General features: G+C 40.2%; 1 protein-coding gene across 1 annotated transcript in view; it reads left to right on the top strand.

Annotated features, from left to right (window-relative positions):
• The window catches only part of BDP1 (B double prime 1, subunit of RNA polymerase III transcription initiation factor IIIB), a 437,422-nt gene that overhangs the window by 96,429 nt on the left and 326,649 nt on the right, over positions 1–14,344 (top strand). Inside the window, exons 12-14 of the mRNA XM_053701442.1 lie at positions 6,011–6,244; positions 6,481–6,637; positions 6,992–7,121. Coding sequence (XP_053557417.1) covers positions 6,011–6,244; positions 6,481–6,637; positions 6,992–7,121 — 521 coding nt within the window. The remainder of the gene's footprint in view (positions 1–6,010; positions 6,245–6,480; positions 6,638–6,991; positions 7,122–14,344) is intronic.

Raw genomic sequence — 14,344 nt, 5'->3', positions numbered from 1 at the left:
CACTTTTTTAGAGTATGTGAATAGTAACGACTTAAATCTGAGATTCACAGGTGAATTACAACAATATAAAATATGTTTCTTAGATTTAGAACTCATAGGTGATCCAGAAAGAGGTACAATATTGACTGACACATATCGCAAACCAACAGCTGGAAACACCATACTCCATGCCAAATCATGCCATCCTCCACATTTAATTAGATCAATTCCCAAAGCTCAGTATATTAGAATGAGAAGAAATACTAACTGCAATGAGAAATTTAATACACAATGTACTGATCTTACAAATAGATTAAAGCAGAGAGGATACTCGATGAAAATTCTTAATGAATCGCACGAGAAGATTAAGTATAAAACCCAAAGTGAAGTAATAACATCTAAGAAAAGAGCAGATCAGGATTTTAGTAAGGATAAAATTGTCTTTACTACCGAGTATTCCAAACAATTTAATGAAATCACAGCTATTCTTAGAAAACATCTGCATATATTAAAGGAAGATGAATCTTTGGGCAATATTTTTCAAACATGTAAATTTGTGTCCAAAAAGCCCCCGACACTGGGAACCAGGTTGGTCCCCAGTATGGTAAATACAACAACAAGAAAAAAACAGGGGAGTAATTGGATAAGGACAAAGGGGACATATAAATGTGGCACTAGACCGTGCATTACATGTGAAGTTATAGAAAAAAGTGATACCTTTACTAGTTCAGCAACTCATGAAAGATATAATATGGAATTCTATGCAAACTGTAAGACAGAATTCGTGGTCTATCTAATAGAATGTTCTCTTTGCTCCCTACAATACATTGGTCAGACGACCAGGGAGCTCCGATCGCGAATTAGGGAACACATTAGGGACACTAAAAATTATAACAAAGATTCGGCGGTAGCAGTCCACTTTAACCAAATACATATGACTCACATAGCACATATCACTGTTAAAGTCATTGACAAGATTCAGTCACCCATCAGAGGGGGCAACAAACAAAAATTGCTGCTTAAACGTGAATTATTTTGGATATATAAACTTAAAACAATAGCACCACAGGGTTTGAACAGGGAATGGGATATGTCTTATGTGGAATAATTAATTATTTTCATATAAAAAATCTTTTTGCCTTTCTATTTAAGGCTCATTTATTATACAAGAATTTTGATCAGGTCTATTGTTTAATAGTGTATATAGAAATTTAGTTTTTCTGGATATTGAATTTGGGATAGATATTCCATTTACATTCATTATCAAATATTATATACCTAGTTTAACTAGGAATGCACAAACAATGGAATATATCAAAAAACATTAATAAGAATGTATGAGTACATTTTCCCATCCTTTGATTTAAGACTCTCCATAGTTATTGGATATATTTAACACAAGATAATAAGCATAGTTCTGCTGCAGGAGTTGACTCTGAATCTGCATTTATAAAGACATAGTATTGTGTTGAAATTGTTGGTTAAATATGTGCACATATATTATTTATAATTGTACATTTCAAAAAGTAATTTAGCATATATATATATATATATATATATATATATATATATATATATATATATATATATATATATATATATATATATATATATATATATATATATATATATATATATATATATATATATATATATGTATATATATATATATGTCTTTTCAAATGTAATATACTTCTGTGTTCATAGATAGTGCAGGTGAGGGCAAGCAGTTTTAACACTATTTTCCACAGGTGTTTCTATAGCTTTACCATCATTGGGTACTTCCCCTTTAAATAGCCGGGGTTGTACTATCACATCACACTCCTATGATTAAGTGCCGAGCACAGGCACGAAACATGTAAGGAGGGTTTTCACCTGCTACCCTTGTACTTTTTGCCAAATTGGCTTTTTAGAAATATGTTCAAATAAAGTATTTTATTTTTAAACTTACTTTTTACTCTGCTTGTTGCTGCCGTAATTCTTTCGTTTTTATCTTACAGCCCCTTGCATGCATTGCGCCTGTCACTGCTGCGGTGGCATTCTGGTTTGAGTCTCTGGAAGAGGCCCTTAGCACAGCTCCATTGGATGAAATTATGAACAAGCTTAAAGCACTTAAGCTAGCTAACGCATTTGTTTCTGATGCCGTCGTACATTTAACCAAACTTACGGCTAAGAACTCCGGATTCGCCATCCAAGAGCGCAATGGCTTAAATCCTGGTCAGCTGACGTGACATCTAAATTGCTTAATATTCCTTTCAAAGGGCAGACCTTATTCGGGCCCGGCTTGAAAGAAATTATAGCTGACATTACGGGAGGTAAGGGCCATGCTCTACCTCAGGACAGGGCCAAATCAAAGGCCAAACAGTCTAATTTTCGTGCCTTTCGTAACTTCAAGGCAGGAGCAGCATCAACTTCCTCCGCTCCAAAACAGGAAGGAGCTGTTGCTCGTTACAGGCAGGGCTGGAAGGTTAACCAGTCCTGGAACAAGGGCAAGCAGGCCAAGAAACCTGCTGCTGCCCCTAAGACAGCATGAAGAGAGGGCCCCCTATCCGGAAACGGATCTAGTGGGGGGCAGACTTTCTCTCTTCGCCCAGGCTTGGGAAAGAGATGTCCAGGATCCCTGGGCGTTGGAGATCATATCTCAGGGATATCTCCTGGACTTCAAAACTTCTCCTCCACGAGGGAGATTTCATCTTTCAAGGTTATCAGCAAACCAAATAAAGAAAGAGGCGTTTCTACGCTGTGTACAAGACCTCTTACTGATGGGGGTGATCCACCCAGTTCCGCGGACGGAACACGGGCAAGGATTCTATTCAAATCTATTTGTGGTTCCCAAGAAAGAGGGAACCTTCAGACCAATCTTGGACTTAAAAATCCTAAACAAATTTCTATGAGTTCCATCATTCAAAATGGAAACTATTCGAACCATCCTTCCCATGATCCAAGAGGGTCAGTACATGACCACAGTGGACTTAAAGGATGCCTACCTTCACATACCGATTCACAAGGATCATTATCGGTACCTAAGATTTGCTTTCCTAGACAGGCATTACCAGTTTGTAGCTCTTCCCTTCGGATTAGCTACGGCTCCAAGAATCTTTACAAAAGTTCTGGGCTCACTTCTGGCGGTACTAAGACCGCGAGGCATAGCGGTGACTCCGTACCTAGACGACATTCTGATACAAGCGTCAAGTTTTCAAACTGCCAAGTCTCATACAGAGATAGTTGTGGCATTTCTGAGGTCGCATGGGTGGAAGGTGAACGTGGAAAAGAGTTCTCTATTACCACTTACAAGGGTTCCCTTTCTAGGGACTCTTATAGATTCTGTAGAGATGAAAATTTACCTGATAGAGGCCAGGTTATCAAAACTTCTAAATGCTTGCCGTGTCCTTCATTCCATCCCACACCCGTCAGTAGCTCAGTGCATGGAAGTAATCGGCTTAATGGTAGCGGCAATGGATATAGTACCATTTGCGCGCCTGCATCTCAGACCGCTGCAATTGTGCATGCTAAGTCAGTGGAACGGGGATTACTCAGATTTGTCCCCCCTACTAAATCTGGATCAAGAGACCAGAGATTATCTTCTATGGTGGCTTTCTCGGCCACATCTGTCCAAGGGGATGACCTTTTGCAGGCCAGATTGGACGATTGTAACAACAGACGCCAGCCTTCTAGGCTGGGGCGCAGTCTGGAACTCCCTGAAGGCTCAGGGATTATGGACTCAGGAGGAGAAACTCCTCCCAATAAATATTCTGGAATTAAGAGCAATATTCAATGCTCTCCTAGCTTGGCCTCAGTTAGCAACTCTGAGGTTCATCAGATTTCAGTCGGACAACATCACGACTGTGGCTTACATCAACCATCAAGGGGGAACCAGAAGTTCCCTAGCGATGTTGGAAGTCTCAAAGATAATTCGCTGGGCAGAGTCTCACTCTTGCCACCTGTCAGCGATTTACATCCCAGGCGTGGAGAACTGGGAGGCGGATTTTCTAAGTCGCCAGACTTTTCATCCAGGGGGAGTGGGAACTTCATCCGGAGGTCTTTGCTCAACTGATTCATCGTTGGGGCAAACTAGATCTGGATCTCATGGCGTCTCGCCAGAACGCCAAGCTTCCTTGTTATGGATCCAGGTCCAGGGACCCGGGAGCGGTGCTGATAGATGCTCTGACAGCCCCTTGGGTCTTCAACATGGCTTATGTGTTTCCACCATTCCCGATGCTTCCTCGTTTGATTGCCAAGATCAAACAGGAGAGAGCTTCAGTGATTCTGATAGCGTCTGCGTGGCCACGCAGGACCTGGTATGCAGACCTAGTGGACATGTCGTCCTGTCCACCGTGGTCTCTGCCTCTGAGACAGGACCTTCTAATTCATGGTCCTTTCAACTATCCAAATCTAATTTCTCTGAGGCTGACTGCATGGAGATTGAACGCTTGATTCTATCAAAGCGTGGCTTCTCGGAGTCGGTTATTGATACCTTAATACAGGCTAGGAAGCCTGTTACCAGAAAAATTTACCATAAGATATGGCGTAAATATTTATATTGGTGCGAATCCAAGAGTTACTCATGGAGTAAGGTTAGGATTCCTAGGATATTGTCCTTTCTACAAGAGGGTTTAGAAAAGGGCTTATCTTCTAGTTCGTTAAAGGGACAGATTTCTGCTCTGTCTATTCTTCTACACAAACGTCTGGCTGAAGTTCCAGACGTTCAGGCTTTTTGTCAGGCTTTAGCTAGGATTAAGCCTGTGTTTAAGATTGTTGCTCCGCCGTGGAGCTTAAACTTAGTTCTTAACGTTCTTCAAGGCGTTCCATTTGAACCCCTTCATTCCATTGATATCAAGCTGTTATCCTGGAAGGTTCTGTTTTTGATGGCTATTTCCTCGGCTTGAAGAGTCTCTGAGTTATCTGCTTTACATTGTGATTCTCCTTATCTGATTTTTCATTCAGACAAGGTAGTTATGCGTACTAAACCTGGGTTCTTACCTAAGGTAGTTACTAACAGGAATATCAATCAAGAGATTGTTGTTCCTTCACTGTGTCCTAACCCTTCTTCAAAGAAGGAACGACTTTTGCATAATCTGGACGTAGTCCGTGCCCTGAAATTCTATTTGCAGGCAACTAAAGATTTTCGTCAAACTTCTTCCCTGTTTGTCGTTTACTCTGGACAGAGAAGAGGTCAAAAGGCTTTGGCTACCTCTCTCTCTTTTTGGCTTCGTAGCATAATACGTTTAGCCTATGAGACTGCTGGACAGCAGCCTCCTGAAAGGATTACAGCTCATTCTACTAGAGCTGTGGCTTCCACCTGGGCCTTTAAAAATGAGGCCTCAGTTGAACAGATTTGCAAGGCTGCAACTTGGTCTTCACTTCACACTTTTTCAAAATTTTACAAATTTGACACTTTTGCTTCTTCGGAGGCTATTTTTGGGAGAAAGGTACTTCAGGCAGTGGTTCCTTTTGTTTAATGTTCCTGCCTTGTCCCTCCCTTCATCCGTGTACTTTAGCTTTGGTATTGGTATTCCATAAGTAATGGATGACCCGTGGACTGACTACACTTAACAAGAGAAAACATAATTTATGCTTACCTGATAAATTTATTTCTCTTGTAGTATAGTCAGTCCACGGCCCGCCCTGTCTTTAAGGCAGATCTAAATTTTTAATTAAACTCCAGTCACCACTGCACCCTATGGTTTCTCCTTTTCTCGTCTGCTTTGGTCGAATGACTGAATATGACATGTGAGGGGAGGAGCTATATAGCAGCTCTGCTTGGGTGATCCTCTTGCAGCTTCCTGTTAGGAAGAGATATATTCCATAAGTAATGGATGACCCGTGGACTGACTACACTACAAGAGAAATAAATTTATCAGGTAAGCATAAATTATTTTTTTTCTTCTTCTCAAGCATCCAGCTACACACTATATACTCCATTGTCCCCAGTTCATAGGCTGTCTATTTAAGGTAATTCAAGGTTGTGGCATGTTTTTTTTGTTGTTATTTATTACTGTTGATTGATTATTTTTCTTGTTTGGATGTACAGGAAAAGAGAGTAGCCCAAATAATCCTAGTACAGCAAATGCCTTTGAACAAGATTTAGAAAATGATGAAGTCTTGTGTGCTGAAGAACCATCTTCTCCCAAGATGAACCCTAAGAAAAAGAGGAAAACAAAGAAAAAGAAACTTAACACTATTGAGTCAGAAGAAGAGGAACATGTGGATATGTCACCGGTACCAAAAAAAAAAAGCAAACTCAAAACCAATGAAATAGTCAATGGTAACGTGTTATTTTTTTTAATATATATAAAATATATATTTAGGTCTTTTATTGCTGTGATTGCTCTTGTAATCCTTTGTAGTTTCTTATGTTATTCTAGGTCTTCCTAACTCTATTCTGTACTGATTAAGGCCTAAAGGTTGTTGTAAATGTCATCATTAAAAAGCTGGTCCTAGATGTTACCTATTATAGGACTTGCTTTAATGACCTAAATGTCTTTATTTTGCCCACCGTAGTGAGCGCTGATGCACTGGAAGATCATATGGAGTATGATGATGATGTTTTTGAAAATGCAGAAAGTAGTACATGTGGGCAAATGGAGGAGCCTATCTGTGGAAGTGAAGTAACCCTTGTCAACACTGGGAGCAGCAGTGCTACTGATGAGTTAAATAGGTATAAATTGTCCAGTGTATTCATAGAGAAGTGAATATATTAATGGGTTAAATAACTGAAAAGTTATTACAGCTCTTACAGTCGTAATGTCACTGTCTTTTTAACATTAAATCCATCTATAGTTGGAAATTTCAGTTACTTGCATCTGTAGTTAATGTAGTAAATATGGAACAAAGCACACCTGAAGAATCCGCTGTCACTTTACTTTGTTTTATTTATTTTTTTATCTTTCCTCCATTGCATACAATACTGTACCTATTTTGAAAAACATATAGTCCTAAATCTAGGATGCCTAATCATTCTTTCATTATATGAAATTCAATCCTTTGTGTTAATTCCCTTTACATTTCGCAGCATACAAGAGAAGATCCTGAATACAGAAGCTCCTGATTCTGATCATATGTCGGATGGACCACTTGCTGATCAACTAAAATCAGAAGGAGAAAGCTATGATAATAATAATGTTGAGGTTCAAAATATAAAGGTACATTTTATTCTGTTTCATGTGAAGTTGTACAATATTTAAGATGCCAGCAAAACTTTACATACCGTGTTTTATAATCCTATGCATTAAAGGGACAGTATACTATTAAATTGTTTTTCCCTTAATGTGTTTCCAATTACTTTTTCTCTTGTAAAGGTGTATCCAGTCCACGGGTTCATCCATTACTTGTGGGTTATTCTCCTTCCCAACAGGAAGCTGCAAGAGGACACCCACAGCAGAGCTGTCTATATAGCTCCTCCCCTAACTGCCACCCCCAGTCATTCTCTTGCAGCTCTCGACAAGAAAGGAAGTATCAAGAGAGATGTGGTGACTTAGTGTAGTTTTTACCTTCAATCAAAAAGCCTGCTGCTGCCTCTAAGACAGCTTGAAGGAGTAGCCCCCGATCCGGGACCGGATCTAGTGGGGGGCAGACTTTCTCTCTTCACCCCCAGGCTTGGGCAAGAGACGTCCAGGATCCCTGGGCTCTGGAGATTGTTTCCCAGGGATATCTTCTGGATTTCAAAGCTTCATCTCCAAAGGGGAGATTTCATCTCTCACAATTATCTGCAAACCAGATAAAGAGAGAGGCATTCTTACATTGCGTTCAAGACCTACTAGTTATGGGAGTGATCCACCCAGTTCCAAAGGAGGAACAGGGGCAGGGTTTCTATTCAAATCTGTTTATAGTTCCCAAGAAAGAGGGAACTTTCAGACCAATCTTGGATCTCAAGATCCTAAACAAATTTCTCAGGGTCCCATCCTTCAAGATGGAGACTATTCGAACCATCCTACCTATGATCCAGGAGGGTCAATATATGACTACCGTGGATTTAAAGGATGCTTATCTACATATTCCGATACACAGGGATCATCATCTGTTTCTCAAGTTCGCCTTCCTAGACGGGCATTACCAGTTTGTGGCTCTTCCCTTTGGGTTAGCCACGGCACCAAGAATCTTTACGAAGGTTCTAGGGTCCCTTCTGGCGGTTCTAAGACCGCGGGGTATAGCAGTAGCCCCTTACCTAGACGACATCCTGATACAGGCGTCAACTTTTCAAATCGCCAGGTCCCATACGGACATTGTTCTGGCATTCCTAAGGTCTCACGGGTGGAAGGTGAACAAAGGAAAGAGTTCTCTCTCACCTCTCACAAGAGTTTCCTTCCTAGGAACTCTGATAGATTCAGTAGAAATGAAGATTTATCTGACAGAGGTCAGGTTGTCAAAACTTCTAGCTTCCTGCCGTGCTCTTTATTCGATTTCTCGTCCATCAGTGGCTCAGTGTATGGAGGTAATCGGATTAATGGTAGCGGCAATGGACATAGTTCCGTTTGCCCGCCTACATCTCAGACCACTGCAACTTTGCATGCTCAATCAGTGGAATGGGGATTACAAAGATTTGTCCCCTCTACTAAATCTGGATCAAGAGACCAGGGATTCTCTTCTCTGGTGGCTATCTCGGGTCCATCTGTCCAAGGGAATGAGTTTCCGCAGGCCAGAATGGACTATAGTAACAACAGATGCCAGCCTTCTGGGCTGCAGTCTGGAACTCCCTGAAGGCTCAGGGTTCGTGGACTCAGGAGGAGAGGCCCTCCTTCCGATAAACATTCTGGAACTAAGAGCGATATTCATTGCTCTTCAGGCTTGGCCTCAGCTAGCTGCGGTCAGGTTCATCAGATTTCAGTCGGACAACATCACGACTGTAGTCTATATCAACCATCAGGGGGGAACAAGGAGCCCCCTGACAATGTTGGAGGTTTCAAAGATAATTCTATGGGCAGAGGTTCACTCTTGCCATCTCTCAGCTATCCCAGGAGTAGAGAACTGGGAGGCGGATTTTCTAAGTCGGCAGACTTTTCATCTGGGGGAGTGGGAGCTCCATCCGGAGGTATTTGCCCAGTTGATCCAACTTTGGGGCAAACCAGAACTGGATCTCATGGCGTCTCGTCAGAACGCCAAGCTTCCTTGTTACGGGTCCAGGTCTAGGGTTCCCAAGGCAGCGCTGATAGATGAGGGTTACTCATGGAGTAAGGTCAGGATTCCTAGGATATTATCTTTTCTCCAAGAAGGATTGGAGAAGGGTTTGTCAGCTAGTTCCTTAAAGGGACAGATTTCTGCTCTGTCCTTTTGCACAAACGTCTGGCTGAGGTTCCAGACGTTCAGACGTTTTGTCAGGCTTTAGTTAGAATCAAGCCTGTGTTTAAACCTGTTGCTCCGCCATGGAGTTTAAATTTAGTTCTTAAAGTTCTTCAAGGGGTTCCGTTTGAACCTTTGCATTCCATAGATATTAAGCTTTTATCTTGGAAAGTTCTGTTTTTAGTAGCTATCTCCTCGGCTCGAAGAGTTTCGGAGTTATCTGCTTTACAATGTGATTCCCCTTATCTGATTTTCCATGCAGATAAGGTAGTTTTGCGTACTAAACCTGGGTTTCTTCCTAAAGTAGTATCTAATAAGAATATCAATCAGAAGATTGTTGTTCCTTCATTATGTCCTAATCCTTCCTCAAAGAAGGAACGTCTTTTACACAATCTTGATGTGGTTCGTGCTTTAAAGTTTTATTTACAAGCTACGAAGGATTTTCGTCAAACATCTGCTTTGTTTGTTGTCTACTCTGGACAGAGGAGAGGCCAAAAGGTTTCGGCGACTTCTCTTTCTTTTTGGCTAAGAAGTATAATACGCTTAGCTTATGAGACTGCTGGCCAGCAGCCTCCTGAAAGAATTACAGCTCATTCTTCTAGAGCAGTAGCTTCCACATGGGCTTTTAAACATGAGGCCTCTGTTGAACAGATTTGTAAGGCGGCGACTTGGTCTACACTTCATACCTTTTCAAAATTCTATAAATTTTATACTTTTGCTTCTTCTGAGGCTATTTTTGGGAGAAAGGTCTTACAGGCAGTGGTGCCTTCCGTTTAAGTTCCTGCCTTGTCCCTCCCTTCATCCATGTCCCAAAGCTTTGGTATTGGTACCACAAGTAATGGATGAACCCATGGACTGGATACACCTTTACAAGAGAAAACAAAATTTATGCTTACCTGATAAATTTATTTCTCTTGTGGTGTATCCAGTCCACGGCCCGCGCTGTCATTTTTAAGGCAGGTGTGTTTTTTTTATTTTTAAACTACAGTCACCACTGCACCCTATAGTTTCTCCTTTTTTTCTTGCTTGTGTTCGGTCGAATGACTGGGGGTGGCTGTTAGGGGAGGAGCTATATAGACAGCTCTGCTGTGGGTGTCCTCTTGCAGCTTCCTGTTGGGAAGGAGAATATCCCACAAGTAATGGATGAACCCGTGGACTGGATACACCACAAGAGAAATTAATTTATCAGGTAAGCATACATTTTGTTTTTTACCAGCTGCAGAGTATAAAATGTATGAGATTTGCTTTTTTAAGGTTTATTTGTGTATATGAATTAGCTGATTTTGTGTTTTGAAGCCACAACCTAATAAAATGGGTTGAGCTTGTAGGTATAATCAGATCTCATTACTTTATCACATTGTGTACATTTACCTGCTTCTTAATCTTATATTTGTCCATAAACCAATCACCAATACTTGGAGAGAACAATGGAAAATTAACATGTTATTACCTATCTCTTCTATAACACACTGGGAGTGTAATTTCTTCTACTGGCTGTGTTTACACAGCTTGGCCTTGAGGCCAAAAACTTTCAGGATGGGTGGTGATACAACAGGCTAAATAAACTAATTCAAATTCCAATGTAAGGTTAATGTAAATACTTGTAAACAATTTAATACACTCCAGCAGGTAAAGTGGATTATTGGGAACAAATTAAAGGGAAGAACATTTTTGAGTAAACTGTCCCTTTAAGGTTTTAATGTTCGACAGCTGTGGTGTGTAAATATCTTAACATGTTCTAGTAGTAAAAAGCAGAAGGAGGATAATACTACAACCATCATTAAAAGTAATGCAATTCAGCGCTCAATAGTAACCTTCATAATTGGCTTTATTGATATATTACAATGAAAACCAGCAACAAGTTTACTTATTGCACAATACATTTGTTTAAAAGGCTTATCAGAAATATTACAAATCTTATATAACAAGAAGTGCATATAAACACACATAACCACAAGTAGTTTCACTTAATAGAAGTATCCTATATCAAGAGGTGCGCTTTAAATGTAAGTAGTGTCCGTGGTTAGTTGGGGACCTGCATATATCACAAAAAAGTACATAATAAAAGCAAATAGCTCATCTACATAACATAGCAAATAAAATAATATAGCTTTACATTCATAGGAAGGGAAAGAACACTCATGAAAGTACATTTCTCCAGTAAGGATTTTTTAGTTCCATGACACATAATGGAATGGGCATATCTTTGTGTGTTTCCTCAGTATGGACTCTGGTAATCTATTATTTCTGTAGACCATCTTCTGTAAAATATTATTGTAAGAGCACAAATTTTTTAATTGAAATTACTTGCACTATTTATTTCATGTAAATGGCAAGAGTCCATGAGCTAGTGACGTATGGGATATACATTCCTTCCAGCAGGGGGCAAAGTTTCCCAAACCTCAAAATGCCTATAAATACACCTCCCACCACACACATACTTCAGTTTTACAAACTTTGCCTCCTATGGAGGTGGTGAAGTAAGTTTGTGCTTGATTTTTATGATTTCTTCTATGATAAGCGCTTCTACGCATTCTGAAGCCCAAATTCGGCTGATTACAGTGTTTGTCAGAGGGATGTGAAGAGAGTATTGCCTATTGATTTTTATGGTTTCAGTCATGGGAAATCTTTTCAAGGGTTCTCTGTTATCGGTCGTAGGGATTCATCTCCTTACCTCCCTTTTCATATTGACGATATACTCTTATACCATTACCTCTGCTGATAGTTTTCAGTACTGGTTTGGCTGTCTGCTGTATGTGGATGGGTGTCTCTCGGTAAGTATGTATCGTTGTTTAAGACACTCTCAGCAATGTTTGGCGCTTTATGTATTAATATAAAATTTAAATATATGTATTTTACTTATATGTGCCATAAATCAGGTCTATGTGCATTTCCATTTGCAGTCTAACAGTTTCAGTATGGGAATCATGTTTTAGGAAGTTATTTTTTTATGTTTTCTTATCTGGGGTTTGGTTTTTTCCCCCCAAATTCGACTTGTTTTTCCTTAAATTTTGTGGGCAAATCTAGGCTTGCGAGCGTGCAAAATGCTGCTGTTGCGTCATTTTTGGGTGTGAAAATTGACGTTAGGTTGTTTGGTGCAAAGTTGCGCTTGTTATGACGCGAGTTGCGTCATTTCCGGATGTTGGTTGGTGCCCAAAAAAATTTCACTGTGCGTCATACTTGGCGCCACATTTTTTCTCCAACATAGGTGTGTCCGGTCCACGGCGTCATCCTTACTTGTGGGATATTCTCTTCCCCAACAGGAAATGGCAAAGAGCCCAGCAAAGCTGGTCACATGATCCCTCCTAGGCTCCGCCTTCCCCAGTCATTCTCTTTGCCGTTGTACAGGCAACATCTCCACGGAGATGGCTTAGAGTTTTTTAGTGTTTAACTGTAGTTTTTATTATTCAATCAAGAGTTTATTTTAAAATAGTGCTGGTATGTACTATTTACTCTGAAACAGGAAAGAGATGAAGATTTCTGTTTGTAAGAGGAAAATGATTTCTTCTGTTAAGTGTGATCAGTCCACGGGTCATCATTACTTCTGGGATATTACTCCTCCCCAACAGGAAGTGCAAGAGGATTCACCCAGCAGAGCTGCATATAGCTCCTCCCCTCTACGTCACTCCCAGTCATTCTCTTGCACCCAACGACTAGATAGGATGTGTGAGAGGACTATGGTGATTATACTTAGTTTTATATCTTCAATCAAAAGTTTATTTTAAAATAGCACCGGAGTGTGTTATTACCTCTCTGGCAGAGTTTGAAGAAGAATCTACCAGAGTTTTTGCTATGATTTTAGCCGGAGTAGTTAAGATCATATTGCTGTTTCTCGGCCATCTGAGGAGAGGTAAACTTCAGATCAGGGGACAGCGGGCAGATGTATCTGCATAGAGGTATGTAGCAGTTTTTATTTTCTGACAATGGAATTGATGAGAAAATCCTGCCATACCGATATAATGTCATGTATGTATACTTTACACTTCAGTATTCTGGGGAATGGTACTTCACTAGAATTACACTGTAAGAAGTACATAAAGCTGTTTAATAACTAGAAATTATGTTTAACGTTTTTGCTGGAATGTAAAATCGTTTTCATTTGCTGAGGTACTGAGTGAATAAATGTTTGGGCACTATTTCTCCACTTGGCAGTTGCTTAATCTTTTTTCTGACAGTTTCTGTTCTCTCTCACTGCTGTGTGTGAGGGGGAGGGGCCGTTTTTTGGCGCTTTTACTACGCATCAGATATTTCAGTCAGCAGCTCATTGTATTTCCTGCATGATCCGGTTCATCTCTATAGAGCTCAGGGGTCTTCAAAACTTATTTTGAGGGAGGTAATTTCTCTCAGCAGAGCTGTGAGAATTATAGTTGACTGAGATAAAAAACGTTTATTCTGTAATTTGTTTCCTGCTTTCAGAATTTGTTATCTTTGCTAATGGGATTAAACCTTTACTAAATTTGTGTTGTTTACAAGGATTGAGGCTATAACTGTTTCAATTTATTAATTTTCAACTGTCATAGATCTTCTGTGCTTCTTAAAGGCACAGTACGTTTTTAATATTATTCTAATTGAATTGTATTCCAAGTTGCAAGTTTATTTGCTAGTGTGTTAAACATGTCTGATTCAGAGGATGATACCTGTGTCATTTGTTGCAATGCCAAAGTGGAGCCCAATAGAAATTTATGTACTAACTGTATTGATGCTACTTTAAATAAAAGTCAATCTGTACAAATTGAACAAATTTCACCAAACAACGAGGGGAGAGTTATGCCGACTAACTCGCCTCACGTGTCAGTACCTGCATCTCCCGCTCGGGAGGTGCGTGATATGGTAGCGCCGAGTACATCTGGGCGGCCATTACAAATCACATTACAGGATATGGCTACTGTTATGACTGAAGTTTTGGCTAAATTACCAGAACTAAGAGGTAAGCGTGATCACTCTGGGGTGAGAACAGAGTGCGCTGATAATATTAGGGCCATGTCAGACACTGCGTCACAGGTGGCAGAACATGAGGACGGAGAACTTCATTCTGTAGGTGACGGTTCTGATCCAAACAGACTGGATTCAGATATTTCAAATTTTAAAT

This window comes from Bombina bombina, chromosome 2 (genome assembly GCF_027579735.1).
Source record: "Bombina bombina isolate aBomBom1 chromosome 2, aBomBom1.pri, whole genome shotgun sequence".
Taxonomy (NCBI): domain Eukaryota; kingdom Metazoa; phylum Chordata; class Amphibia; order Anura; family Bombinatoridae; genus Bombina; species Bombina bombina.
Note: the sequence above shows the minus strand (reverse complement) of the source record. Positions and strands in the feature narration are given on the sequence as shown.